Source organism: Hippichthys cyanospilos, chromosome 4 (genome assembly GCF_059441005.1).
Source record: "Hippichthys cyanospilos isolate Australia breed blue-spotted pipefish chromosome 4, RoL_Hcya_1.0, whole genome shotgun sequence".
NCBI classification, from domain to species: domain Eukaryota; kingdom Metazoa; phylum Chordata; class Actinopteri; order Syngnathiformes; family Syngnathidae; genus Hippichthys; species Hippichthys cyanospilos.
In genome coordinates this window covers 6,198,758-6,212,411 of record NC_142372.1, presented here as the reverse complement: position 1 = coordinate 6,212,411, position 13,654 = coordinate 6,198,758, and the positions used below count along the sequence as shown (strand labels likewise).

The following is a 13,654-nucleotide window of genomic DNA, read 5'->3' as shown; positions in this document are numbered from 1 at the left end:
GTGTTGATCAGACCATTGATCGTTCTGCAAACTCATCCCACTTTGCCCGTTTCATCTATAGTGCAAAAGTCAATTTCACAAAACTACATAAATTGATTATACGGTAAGATCAAAATTTCCCTTTTTAGTTAGTTTTATTTTGATCTAATCTCATATTGGCATTACCATAATGCACAGAAGGCTGTCAAGCAAATATTTTTAAAACTAAAGGCAACATTTTCAAAATGTAATCACAATTAATCTCTTTTTTTTACCGTCCGATACAACTGTTGAAGAAAATAACCAAATTGGACTCAACATATTATGTTTGTATCTATACATTTACATTTATCTTCAGAGTGAACGCTATAATATTGACACCAACCCAAATGTATATATATATATATATATATATATATATATATATATATATATATATATATATATATATATATATATATATATATATATATATATATATATATATATATATATATAAAAATAAATTTCGTGCGTATGATACTAAAATATCAGTACAACAAGGCAGTTTAAGCTTTTTGGTTTCTGTCGTCTGAATGCAGTTTCAAGGCTCCATTTTCTCCGTCCCAAGTGTGTGACTTGCTTTTTGAATAAGTGTGGGGGTTATTAAAAAGGGGTTGTGTACATCACACACACACGTACACACAAACACGCACAGCGTCTCACAGCAGCCAGCCAATTATGGGGAAAGGATATTGCCAATATCAGCACATAAAAGTGCATTCCACATATTAGAGTCGGGAAAAATATGTAATTATGTGGCGCTACGATGGAAAAAAAACATACAGGAACAAAATGCATATGAAAGATTTCATCCGCGATGCTGATGAGGATATTTTAATCACTTGCAACCTCATTGCTATGTTAGTAATGATTTCATATCTCTTAATGAGGAATGACCTTTCATTATCCAGGCTGGAGTGCTTTCCCACAAATCTTCGGTATCCATGCGGCTACTATGCTAATATGATCACATTCATTTATCCTTAAGCTTGTGAAACATCGTTGCTATGAGCGTCATTATCTGCATTTGCATGAAAACGCGACAACATGGGTTTGTGCACTTCTAATTCCAGGGAAATGGAACCAGTCCCGGGGTTGTACATATTCAAACCGTTTTGAAAAAAAGTGTGTTGAGTAACAAGTTGTCAGAACAATTTGGGAACTCATCAATTCTTATATCAGTCAAACCAAAGTTAATGTTGATAGGTGTACAACAAAATTGGGAATTTGAAGAGTTAAGAGCTGCTGCCTTCTTGTAGCTTTATATATAATGCAATACAATACATAACTGCAGCAAAGCAAACGTTTAACATAAAAACATTTAACAACAATACTGCATAACAAAAAACTGACATTCATGCATGTCCTTGGTTTTTGAAGCGCCAATAACTGAAAGAGAAGTTCAAAGCCATCTCTCACACGTTACAAAATAAAAGCATCGTCATCTGTTTAAAAAAATATACTGTATCTTGATCCAGACGATTTATTGTGCATACCGACGAAATAAAATTGATAAAAATTCAAAGAACCTTTTTTTTAATGTTTTGTTGGCAGTTAGCCGGCAAAATGGCGGCATCTAACGGTATCTGAAAGGCATTACATAACAGCCAAACGAAAATGAAAAATATCCAATTAGGTGAGTTTTCAAGAATAGGTGAAGGAAATGGTCAAATTTCATAGATTGAAAATTTACTAAACGAGAAAACCTCATATCCCAAATGTCAAAAAAACAGCTTTTTTTTTTTTAGTGTTTGTTTGTGTGTGGTTTTTTTTTTTTTTTGGGTGGCGTGGGGGGTGGGCAGCACTTTTATTAGCTCTAATAAAATCGTGCACCTAAAGTCATGCCTAATGTTGTTTGCGATTGCATTGAAACAAATTCGCACTAGTTAAGTTATACAGCCCTCTTGGGCAAGCGTTAGCAAATGAATTACCGGTATCTCAGAGCAGAACAAACAAGTTGCCTGTTGCCTTTAAATTACACAGACCAGCGGCTTTTAATTTTGGCCCCGCGTTAGACTCATTTACATGCATAGCATCAGGTCGTTTCATCTCCGTGTGGCACTAGGCGCACGCATAAAAAAAAAAAAAAAAAAAGAAATAAAGAGCTGAAAGCGTGCTGGTGTGACGACGCGGGGTCGGGCGTTCTTAATTACGCCATTCGTATTGATCTTTTTAATTTAAAAAAAAAGTGTCACCCGTATAGCAAAAGGTCTGCAGCTCCATGTGAATAAAACACACAAGATTAAGGCTTAATGAAAACCGCAGATAGTTTACTAAATTGAGTTTATGCTAATACGCGTGCAAAAGACACGTGTTGGATTCAATTACACTCATGGACAATTCACAGAATTGCTTTAAATATTAGCACATGCACGTTTTGATTTGATCAATAATATAAAAAAAATGATGCGGGTAGTAAAGATTAGTTGTCTGTAATATAACCATGACTTTTTATGTGGTACGTCGTCGTGCTCAAAGAAAATTGCCAACGTCCGATCGTTTTGAACGCAGCACATGCCGCGTCAGCTGGTAAGGAAGTCACGTGACTTCCGCCGGCACATGACAGTGAGAGCAGGCACGTCACCATGGCTGCTGCACCGCAGTGAGTTTCTAATTTTTATTTTTTGACAACATCGCCGAAAAACACAATTTACTAAACTTTGAGTATTGCACGTGAATATCTTTTAAAACAATATTTTACTACTCTGCTATGTCAAGACCAAGATCACCCTCTCTGAGGCGTATTTCTGGCAGGAAGAAACGATGAGACATCACTTTACACAACAAAGTCCAAAACATATGTAACGATTAGACCGTAGTGTTTATTTGGTAATTCGGGAATTAGAATTTCAAAATATACAGTTCCTTAATTTGCCGTGCACAGATAAAATGTCAGTTTTCATATCGTAATGTGCATTAAAAACGTCCTTATATCTTAATATTATAATTTATTATTCCTAATAAAATATAGTTTTGCATCATCAATATTGTTTGTGTATGATGTGGGTTTATTTTATTACATATGATAATATTTGTAACTGATGGTCACTTTCTATCTTCCCATGTATTCGGAAATATTTATTTTATGTATATTTTTTCCAAATATTTTAAAAAGATGGTTTTTGTTGCTCTTGTAAGTTATTCCTTCAAAACATTCTGCACTTAAATTTCTTTAATTATTATCTGATATAATCATTGATCTTATTGGTTTACTATTGTTAAATGATTGACTTCAAATGTCCCAAGAAAAGTCTTTTCTATGTTACTGGATGACACTGAAGAGTACGTTTAATTTTTTTGTGTTATAATGTTCCTCTCGTGCATGGATGTCGAACTCCAGTCCTCGACGGCCGGTATCCTGCATGTTTTCTCTCCTCAACTCACCTAATTCAAATGATTAGCTCTTTAGTAAGCCTTTGAGGACTGGAATTCGATACCTGTGCTTTTATGTATCTTTTTTCACTACTGCACCCCCCCCCCCCCCCCACTCTTGATATTTTATTGATGTTATCATGCAATTGTTGCACCATCTCTAGTTATGCAATCAAATTAAACTTTGCTCTTTAAAAAAAAATAATAATAATACGCTGAGGCAGCATGTACGCATCCTTTGAGTTTAAAGTTTGGACTGTTGGCTGAACTACTAAGTAAAACATTATGGTTATTGTTTTGACTGTTGAGTTTAAATTCAGAAAGTTAAATTCAGAAAGTGGCAAAAAAGGAATGAAGACTGATTGTAGCTATGGAAATTCACACGGCCACTATTTATAAGCCAGTAAATTGTATAAAGTGAGATGAAAAAAAATCTAAATTGAAAACTGTTAAAATTGAAGATGAAAAGATGAAAAGGTCATCACAATAGCTCCTACCCCTGCCCCATAATTCTGAAGCACCTTTGTGTATTATACATCATCTTAAACTGGAACAGATGTAGAATTAGAATTTATAAATGACTAATTTCATAGAATTTCAGTTACAGTTCATTACAAAATTAAATTGTTTAATTTAATCACCAAAATAAAAATTCTGAAACTGTGTTTCTGGAAATTTCCGTACTTAGTGTTGAATAATTTTATTTGGACAAATATTTATTTATAATGTTATTTTAAGAACAGGTCTGACACTATGTTGATAATTTTTTGTGGACAAATATTTATTAATAATTATGTTAATGATTTATTGTGTGTAAACAGATCTCCACTGTAACCGCAAAACAGGATGCTTTATGTTTAGTATTATCTCTGTGGACAAATATATATATATATATATATATATATATATATATATATATATATATTTATTTATTTATTTATTTATTTTTGGGGGGGGACAGGAATGACATTTTATATTGATAATTTTTTGGTGGAAAAGTATTTATTAAAAATTAAGGTATTTCTTTTCTATGATCCAAAAGAGGAGACTTTAGGTTGATTTTTTTTTTTTTGTGGGCCAATACAAATTAAGTTTGAAAGGGTCTAAAATTTAATAAATCAGACAATGATGGCATGTTTTAAGCCTTTTTTTTTTTCATCCAAAAATGCTTTGCGCTGGTTAACTGGTACATGGCTGAAAAGATATTTCACAGATTAAGAACCACTATTCAAGTAGATTATTTAGATTTGGACTCAGATTTAGACACTTTTTTTCCTTTTTAAATTCAGCCTTTTGTTCTTTCATTTCTAAATCTAAAAGTTGCGCAGACTATTTTTTTTTTTTTTTTTTTACCAAGGCCACCGTGTTGCCTGGAAGTGTAGATAATCCTTCGGATACGACATAATAAGATTTGAAGTAGTGTGAGGAGTCACCCCGACCGTGCAAAGATGAAGACAGTACTTGGACAAGCTTGTAACACAGCGGGTCAGATAGCAAGTGGCTCTTTGCTGATAAGATACAGTCTATCTGATCCTGCAGGCTGGAACGGACTCAAGGTCGCTCCGGAAACCTCATAAACACTGTTATTAGGATCTGAGCTTGTGGCGGCAAGGCCCTCTTGAAATTGCTGAGTTTCTTTTTCGTTTTTGATATTCTTTGGCTGAATAACGATCTTTCTGTACTTTCGCTGCAAAAACGCATTTGTTGTCAAAAAAAAAAAATCATGACATTTCAAAAAAAATTTGAGCTTCAACTAGCTATTGTCCTTTAAACAAATTCCTAATTACAGCATTTTCCGCACTATAAGACGCACCGGATTTATAAGGCGCAATTAATGACATATTTTAAAACTTTTCCACATATAAGGCGCACTGGATTATAAGGCGCACCCTCAATTCATGGCATATTTTAAAACTTTTTCAATCACAATATAGTAATACTCAAAGTAATAACAATAATAACTCAAATAATAACTCTTAATAGCATAATAACTCAATATCAATATGAGCAACCTTGTTCAACTGTAAACACACAAAAGAAACAGGTCAATCTTACTTTATCACTTCATTCCCCATCAACGAAAATCTCAATATTGATCCATATATAAGGCGCACCTGATTATAAGGTGCACCATCAGCTTTTTAAAAAAAATTAGGCATTTAGATGCGCCTTATAGTGCAAAAAATACGGTACTAGGAATGGGATAAGATCTCGCACGATGAAATCTCGTCTTTTCTCTTATCTCGTGAAACGTCGTCCCCCACTAATTGCTATTGTGTATTTAACTCAGTTAATTTTCAAGGTGTCCCTTTTAACTCCTCTTTTTTCCTTCCAGACCGGTCTACTGGCTCGGCAATGACACTCTCCGAGTGTCGGCCGAGCTTTTCGCAGAGAACCGTCGGCGTCTGTGCGCCGGGCTGAAGGCCCAGAAGGATGTGGAGCGCCAATCGGTTGTGGTGCTGCAGGGGGGCGAGCAGCTGCAGAGACACTGCACCGACACGGACATTCTCTTCAGGCAGGTCGGTGGATTATACGCACAGCTGTAATATTTCAAATGACCGAGCCCAGAGTGTGTGGGAAGTCATGAATTTTTTACCCCACTTTTTACGATTTTTTTTTTCCTCTAGGAGTCTTTCTTCCATTGGGCTTTTGGGGTGACTGAGGCCGACTGCTATGGCGCCATCGAAGTGGACTCGGGGAGATCCGTCCTGTTTGTTCCGAAACTGCCTGAAAGCTACGCCACTTGGATGGGAGAGTGAGTGTGTTTTCTCGGAGCTGGGGAAACAAAAATGCTCTGCGCTTTTCTCTTAGAGTTTAGTCTGTTGTGTTGACAGGATCTATTCCAAAGACCACTTCAAGAAGAAGTATTCTGTGGATGAGGTGCAGTATACCTGTGATGTAAGTCCACTTTTCCACCCGTTCATACACAATAATTGAATACCAAAAGTACTGTAGTTCCCCAAATATACGACACGTTTTTTTTTTTTTTCCCAAAAATGAAGGCCAAAAGTATGAGCGCTTCCTAAAATGGTAACTTATTGAGCGCATTCAACATTACACTGGCGCAGCGTTCACTGACCATTCAAATGTGGGAAAAATGAACCCGCAAATATATAACTTATGAATATGAAGACAAGAAAATATGGAGAATTTACACAGCTGAGATTTGCTCTGTTTTGCTATTGTTTTTACATTGTCGCCAAACTGTTGGTGTGTCCTACACACATATAAAAAAAAATACCATAATTTGACCCTAAAATTAAGGCTGCGTCCTATATTTGGGGAATTATGGTAAGTCTGATTAAGGATGCCAAGAAACCGCTAGTCAATTAAACTCTCATTGTATAATACAGCACAAATCTCCAGCATTAGCTGCTAACTGTTGCAAGTGGTGCATTCAAATGCAATCAGACATTTCAAGCGCAGAAAGAAATGCTTCTCATTTTCTGCGTTCAGTTTCAGCCAAATATTTTCATTTCGGTGCCTCCCTATTAAACATTCGGAGGCCCCAAAACGCATTCCCTGTGGACCGTTAGCCGAACGATGGTTCTAATGAGACCTTTTATCAAGTCCAAACAAACTATCGTATCCATTTTTTTTCCCCTCATTGAACTGTACGACGTTATAATTGTCATGACAGGCCGTCATTTATCAATTATCACTGTCAAGTGCGAATTATAACAGCAACAAAGTGTGTCGTGAAACTCGGCTTCTCTAAAGGATTGACGTGAACCCCGGAAATTACAGACTGCGGAGAAAGCCAACAAGTGATATCTTTCAAAAATATACCCCCCCCCTCCAAAAAAAAAAAAAAATTAACTGCAGGTGTACAGTGTATGCAGGAATGTGTATTTTTTTTTGTTGTTGCTAAATTTACACAGTGACCTTCTCACTGCTATTAAGAATGGAGTTTTTCTGGCAGCTTCCCCGAGGAGTGCGATTCCCGCCTGGGGGGGGGGCTTCCACGTCAATGTGCCGCCGCTTCCTCCGAGAAAGTCGCAGCGGGAGCTTTCAAAACACTAAAATGCCATAATAGCGCCTTTCGCCTCCGTTAAGTGTCGCCAGCAGGGACTCGCACTCAAAGCACAATAGAAAACCACAATGTCAATATTGTGACCTTCTTAAGTGCTGCGCGCATAGTTGAGACCAACCCCCCCCCCCCCCTTTTTTTTTTTTTTTTACTTAAATCATCCCGAGCAAGATGTTCACCGCTCAGGCTTAAATGAACAAAATTGTGTTTTCACAAAACCAGGTTTATGTCGTGGTGAGTTGTTTTGAGATGACAAAATTTGAAATTTTCCACAGATGTTCATTATGGGATTCTTACAATAATAAGCTCCTTAAGATCTTGAGTTTTATTTCCCAGCTGCCAAAAGGTGCAAATTCTAATCAAAGTGTATGAAAATAAGGGATGAGTAGAAGATGCACACATTTGAAAGATGAATGTCTCAAAACTTTGAGCGTTTTTCCCTAAATGAGAGGTTTCAATTTGGCAACGTATAAATTGCTGTCATTGAATCCGTTTTTGTGCTACCTCTAGCTCGCTCTAAAGGAAATTAAATAAAACCATTCATTTGATAGATCATGGTTCTACAATTCATGGTTCTACAATTTGACACAAGGGCCGGAGCAGGAACAGATGGATGGAGTGTTTTGATAATCCATCTCATAATAGAAAAAAATATTTATTTCAATAGAAAATGTACATGTAAAAAGCATTCCAACAGTGTTAGTAGGGTTATTTTTTTGAAATAACTCTAACAAACAACAGAAAATTAATTAATTTTTAATTTTTTTTTTTTTAGTGTTGACAATTACTATTTTAATGCGCTGATAGTTCCGCTATCCTTCAGGATATTAAAATTATCATTCTCTTCCTGACTGATAATTTCTATAAATTTGGCAGGCCGGAATAAAAAGCCTCAAGGTACACTGTGTAAGATTTAGACTGTTTTCATTACGGACAGCAGAAGGTGCTGCAGGCGCTGCATTTACCATTGTCCGGAGCTAGAACAAACATGGCCGCCTCCGGAGATGTGCCACCCCCCCATGTAATAACATTTAATATTTAAAACATACTGTTGCTCTTTTTAAGAACATATTTATTTGCAAGTTTTTGACATTTATCATTTAATTGACTCCTTTTTAATGAAAAACGGTCTAAATCTTACACAGTGTCCCTTTAACAAGTTGCATCATAAAATAGTCATCTTGAATATCATTAGTAAAATGTAATGAGACTTCGGTGATTCAGGGCTATACGAATCAAATTTGATTGATTGATTGATAATGTTGTTTTTTTTTTTAGCAACCTTTTTCACAGGCCAGCTGGCCAAATTCGTCCATTTATTATGAAATTACCATACTCGTCTCAACCTGAAAAAGCGTATCGTCTCAACGGTTGTTTGCCAACGGAGTTGACCTTCACCGGCGCTAATGTGTGTAAAAATGAAAGCTATGTGATAGTTGGAACGCTCCCCGGGCGCTCACGAGCATGTCAGGAAAATGTCACCTGACATTTTGGGCTGCTGGAAGAGCAATGAAGTCATTTGAGGTTCCGCGTCACGTTGGTGTGTGGCGGAACCACGGCGACACCTGGCAGCATCGTTCTGCAAGCTCGCGTACGTGTGCGGAGCAACGTCATTGGAATTTTTTTTTTTTTTGCTTTGCAGATTGCTGAAGTCCTGAGCAACCTGAAACCAGCCGTCCTCCTCACACTGGTGTGATACGTTTTTCTTGACACTATCTTCATCCAAAAAAAAAAAAAGCTCCATCTAGTGGATGAATAACACAACCCCAGCCACTACAGTAGCTTCTATTCTATTCACCTTATAATGCACCCTATATATGAACACTGTTTTAAAATAGGCCATTTTTGAAGGTGCGCCTTATAATCTGGTGCGCATTATAGTATGGAAAATATGGTAAAAATGGATGCCGATCACTGCGGCAGCAGACGTGATTTTTGACAAATGATATCTACTGATATATGAGACTAAATATATATTTTTTGGAATTTGTAATTTTAAATTTGGTTTGAATTTAGTAGAAGTCTTAACAGTTTAAATGGACCAAAACATAACACATACTTCAAATTTCCACTCTATCTACAGAGAAAACAGTTTTGTTTTTTAATCGTAGACAAGATTAAGTTTTGGAAATGAACATCCTAAAATGTAAGATGCATTTTATTTCTTTTTTCGATGTTTGGCTGTTGTTTGATTTACTTGTACGTGTTTATTGTAGCGAGGACAGAACACGGACAGCGGAAGCGTCAGCCGTGAAGCCTCCTTTGAAGGAATTAGCAAGTAGGTTTCTCCATGTAATTAACTCTTTGGGCGCAAAGTGTTTTCCGAAAAGGAAAGCCCCAGAGCATTTTTACTCGTCTTTCAAGTCTGACAAAATATTGTGCAATATTAGAGAAAGATTAGATTCTAATCTGCAGTCAGAAAAAGAAAGTATGTTACTATCTTATTCCGTTCTGTAGTAATCACTGTTTAAAAATAGGTACCATATTCAGACAATATTTTTTTTTCTTATGATTTGAGCCCTGTGGCTGGTGGGGCTTCTCTGTAGGATTTTTTTTTTTTTTTTTTTTTTTTTTTTATTGCTAGTCGCCAGGACAGAATCTAACTTTAGAAAATGTGTGTATCTGTTCAAGGTGTCAATTCATGGAACGACTTTGAAATAGAAATGAAAAGATGTGAAGTGATGGCCGTGTTCAAAAATAGTTTTAAAAATATACTATAAAAAATATAAAGGTTAAGCATAAATTGAATCAAATCTTGTATTAAAGTTTATAATGTGTAAATTTGATATGTATACATTATCGCATCAATCGATTAAACAAAAGGAGACAGAAAAAGACATTACCGAATTATTGATTATGGGTTTGAACTGCTATTTAACAATGCGAAAAATACGATGTTTATGAATCATTAATGTTAAAAAAAAAAAAAAATGCATGAGACTTCTCGTCATTGGAACACAACTTAAGTTTTTTCAATGACGAGATTTCCCGCCCATGGCACTGAAAGAGTTAAAGACTTTGCTTTGTTTTTTTTATGCGTAATAGCAATTTGGCTTGTGATTTTTTTTTAAGAATTAAATGTTTAGTGTAAATTAAAATGTAATTAAATGTTTAAGTCTTATATCGTCTAACTCAACTTTTTTTCCATTTCTCTCCGTTCAGATTCCAAGTGAATAACACGTTGTTGCACCCGGTTATTGTGGAATGGTAAGATGTTATTCGGCTTGAACGGAATGAAAGCAATAAGTAAAATGTTTTTTGTCCATGAGAGGTTTTTATTAGTTAGCATTAGTTGTTACTTTCGGTTGTTTTACATCCATTTTAACCAAAAAATGCCTGTTAATGCTAAGTTTTGTTAGCATGTAGCATGAGCTATCATTAGCATGGGTTCTTTTGCTTCTGACAAAATTAGGTTGACTTCTTTATTTTCTAATCCTGTCGTTGTCAACATAAAAAAGCATTCCAATATTAAGTTCGGTTTGTGTTTATCACCTGAATAGCTTAGCCTGATTTCTTATTGTAAATTGACGAAGTTAGTGCTGATTTCAGCTAGCATGTTAGCATTCATCAGTTTGATTTCATTAAGATCTGGACACTTTTTTGTCAATTAACATAATTGTAGGTATTTGTTAAGCGTTTAGGTATTAAGCATGTAAACTGACATATGCAAGTTAACAAAAACAAGCTAATTCATTTCAAATTCATGACTTTGAGAAAAGTACTGAAAATTGTCTTGGATTTCAGATATGAAAATATTTTTGTAATCCTAATTTGATCTAGTAAATGATCATTTTAGTCTGATTTTTGAGAGACGTGAGATAGTATAAGCTTAGGTTCCTTTTTATCTCGTTTATGATAACTTCTGGATTCAAGACTAGCTATTTTGCACTGCTATGGCTTCTAACTATTTAGTGTTTTAGCATGTACTTTAATTTTGTCTTTCCTGTCGTATTTTCCATAGTGATTTAACGAAAAATGATTTCTTATTCTTACTTTGTGTCTCTTTAATTGCAAATCAGTGACCTGCTGCTACAAAGCAAAGCTATCTTCATCAAGCAGGCGACTTTAACCCCCCGCCTCCACAAGCAATGTCCATATAATGGGCTACGTGCGCGCCTGCTTGTTCCTCGCGTTAGACTTTGCAGCCATTAAATGAATTCGACCAAAATGAGGCGGAATGCTTTTGAGTCACGCCTCCTGTTGAGAGAGGCCATCTTTCTACCGCAAAACAACAACTGCCATGCTAATGCTACCGCTAACGTTTAAAAAGAAAGAAAAAAAAAAATATATATATATATATATATATATAAAAACACACACACTTTCAATAGCAGAATATGGAAGACTCAATGCTTTTTGTTTTCAAGTATGTACTCACAAGTTACCAGTTTCAGCTAAGCTAACATTTTTAGCCATGCCGCGAAACAAAGTTTAAAAAAAAAACCTTTTTCCGTAACATTTAAAAGAGAATATCTTGTCATTCCCACAGGATGCTTATTAGCACAGCTCCACGGCATTGCTCTGACTTCTAGGAGTGAACTGTGCATTCATATGCGCGGATTTGTTAATATCACTTTTTCGGAGGAATTTGAATCATATTACTGGTTCGCTCTTAGTTTCTGTCTGTCCTCACAGCCGCCTGATAAAGACGGACATGGAGCTTGAAGTCTTGAGATACACCAACAAGGTGTCCAGCGAAGCCCACAAGATGGTAGGTAGCACGTTTTGCACAAGCGTGATTTTCAATATGTAACTTTTGCCTTTAATGTTCCTCTTCCTGTCTTTCTAGATCATGAAGAGTGTAAAACCCGGACAGAAAGAATATGAAATGGAAAGGTAAAAATTATTTTGTTTGGATTTGTTGGTTTGGTTTTTCAGGAGTTGGCCTACGTGACATTTTCGAGTTATCAGAAAATGTAATTTGTTTAAATGCTGCAGCAGGAAGTTTTTTTTCTTTTCAAATCAAGAGCAAATGGATTGGAAGATGAAGTAATTTATTGCAAGACTATCCGATAGTGACTTTTTCAAACAGTTTTTTTTTTTTTTTTTTTTTTTTACAAATGTAGTTTTTTTTTCTTTCAAGAACTCAAATTGATCATTGCCATCAATTCTATCCATACTGTACATATGTAGGTTAAATTTATTAAAACCCACAAAAAATTGAAAAATGGTAATGTTCGTCTGGTCTCTACAGGCTTGAAGTGAAACAAGTCAGCAAAGAATTTTCTGTTTGCTGACTTAGTTTAACCGCCGTTCAACGTAATGTTGCAAAAATCACATGAAAATGAATGTATTAAATCCTATGAAAATGCATCTCAAAAATTGTAATTATCATGGTTTTATATGGTCCAAAATTTGGACAATGATTATTTTTGTACACAAAATCTCGCACGTCCAGCTGCAATTACTTAGACGTGTCAGAAATGTTGCATATTGGAAATGTACATGTTTTAATCATCTGCTGAAAATTTCAGCTCCCTAGAGTTTTTTTTTTCCATGAATTATTTTATGATATAAAAAAAAAAGGAATTTCCATCATTTGTAACATAACGCCACAAGGGTTATAATTTTGAATTAGTCTGTAAGATAATATATCGTTAGCTACTTAAGTAGTAAGTGATGTGAGTATATTTAGTGTACATTATTGTTATTTAGTTATTGATGATATGTCCTGTTTTGTTTGTTTTTTTTTTTTTTTAGCCTGTTCCAGCACTACTGCTACACAAAAGGAGGGATGCGGCACACCTCGTACACGTGCATCTGCGGAACGTGAGCGGATCTTCTGTTCATGACGCAATATTCAAATAAAAGGGATAATGCCTGCGCTTTAAAAGGCAATTAGCGGCGTGGTTATGCATGAACAGTTGCTAATCACAAACTGGTCTTGTTTGTATCCAAGGCTGCGCGTAATGAGTTTTTCTTAGGGATTACAGTTTATTAACTTAGTTTGTGTTGATGCGCAAGCTTGGTCTTGATTAACAAGCCGAGTCCATGTCCAAACTTTGCAACGAAATAATGTCATCAGAAGCTAAGTTGACGTTTTTGAAGCTCGATAGTTCCATTCATTGTCTTTGATTTGTTTTTAATGGATAAAGTAATCAAGTACTAAGGTGAAGAATTACTTTATTATTAATCAGTTACTTTAGGACCTAATTACCTCTCAAGTACCTAAAGCAATTGATTACTTTCATGTATAAAGTAATCTTCAAGTAACTTTCATGTATAAAGCAA

The 13,654-nt window shown here is 35.4% G+C and overlaps 1 protein-coding gene across 1 annotated transcript in view; it reads left to right on the top strand.

The window, feature by feature from the left end:
• Positions 1-2,557: 2,557 nt before the first annotated feature.
• pepd (peptidase D) overlaps positions 2,558-13,654 on the top strand; it is a 15,614-nt gene continuing 4,517 nt past the window's right edge. Inside the window, exons 1-10 of the mRNA XM_088413778.1 lie at positions 2,558-2,623; positions 5,729-5,912; positions 6,021-6,148; positions 6,228-6,291; positions 9,066-9,113; positions 9,640-9,701; positions 10,586-10,630; positions 12,059-12,134; positions 12,213-12,259; positions 13,124-13,192. Coding sequence (XP_088269904.1) covers positions 2,607-2,623; positions 5,729-5,912; positions 6,021-6,148; positions 6,228-6,291; positions 9,066-9,113; positions 9,640-9,701; positions 10,586-10,630; positions 12,059-12,134; positions 12,213-12,259; positions 13,124-13,192 — 740 coding nt within the window. The 5' untranslated portion in view covers positions 2,558-2,606. The remainder of the gene's footprint in view (positions 2,624-5,728; positions 5,913-6,020; positions 6,149-6,227; positions 6,292-9,065; positions 9,114-9,639; positions 9,702-10,585; positions 10,631-12,058; positions 12,135-12,212; positions 12,260-13,123; positions 13,193-13,654) is intronic.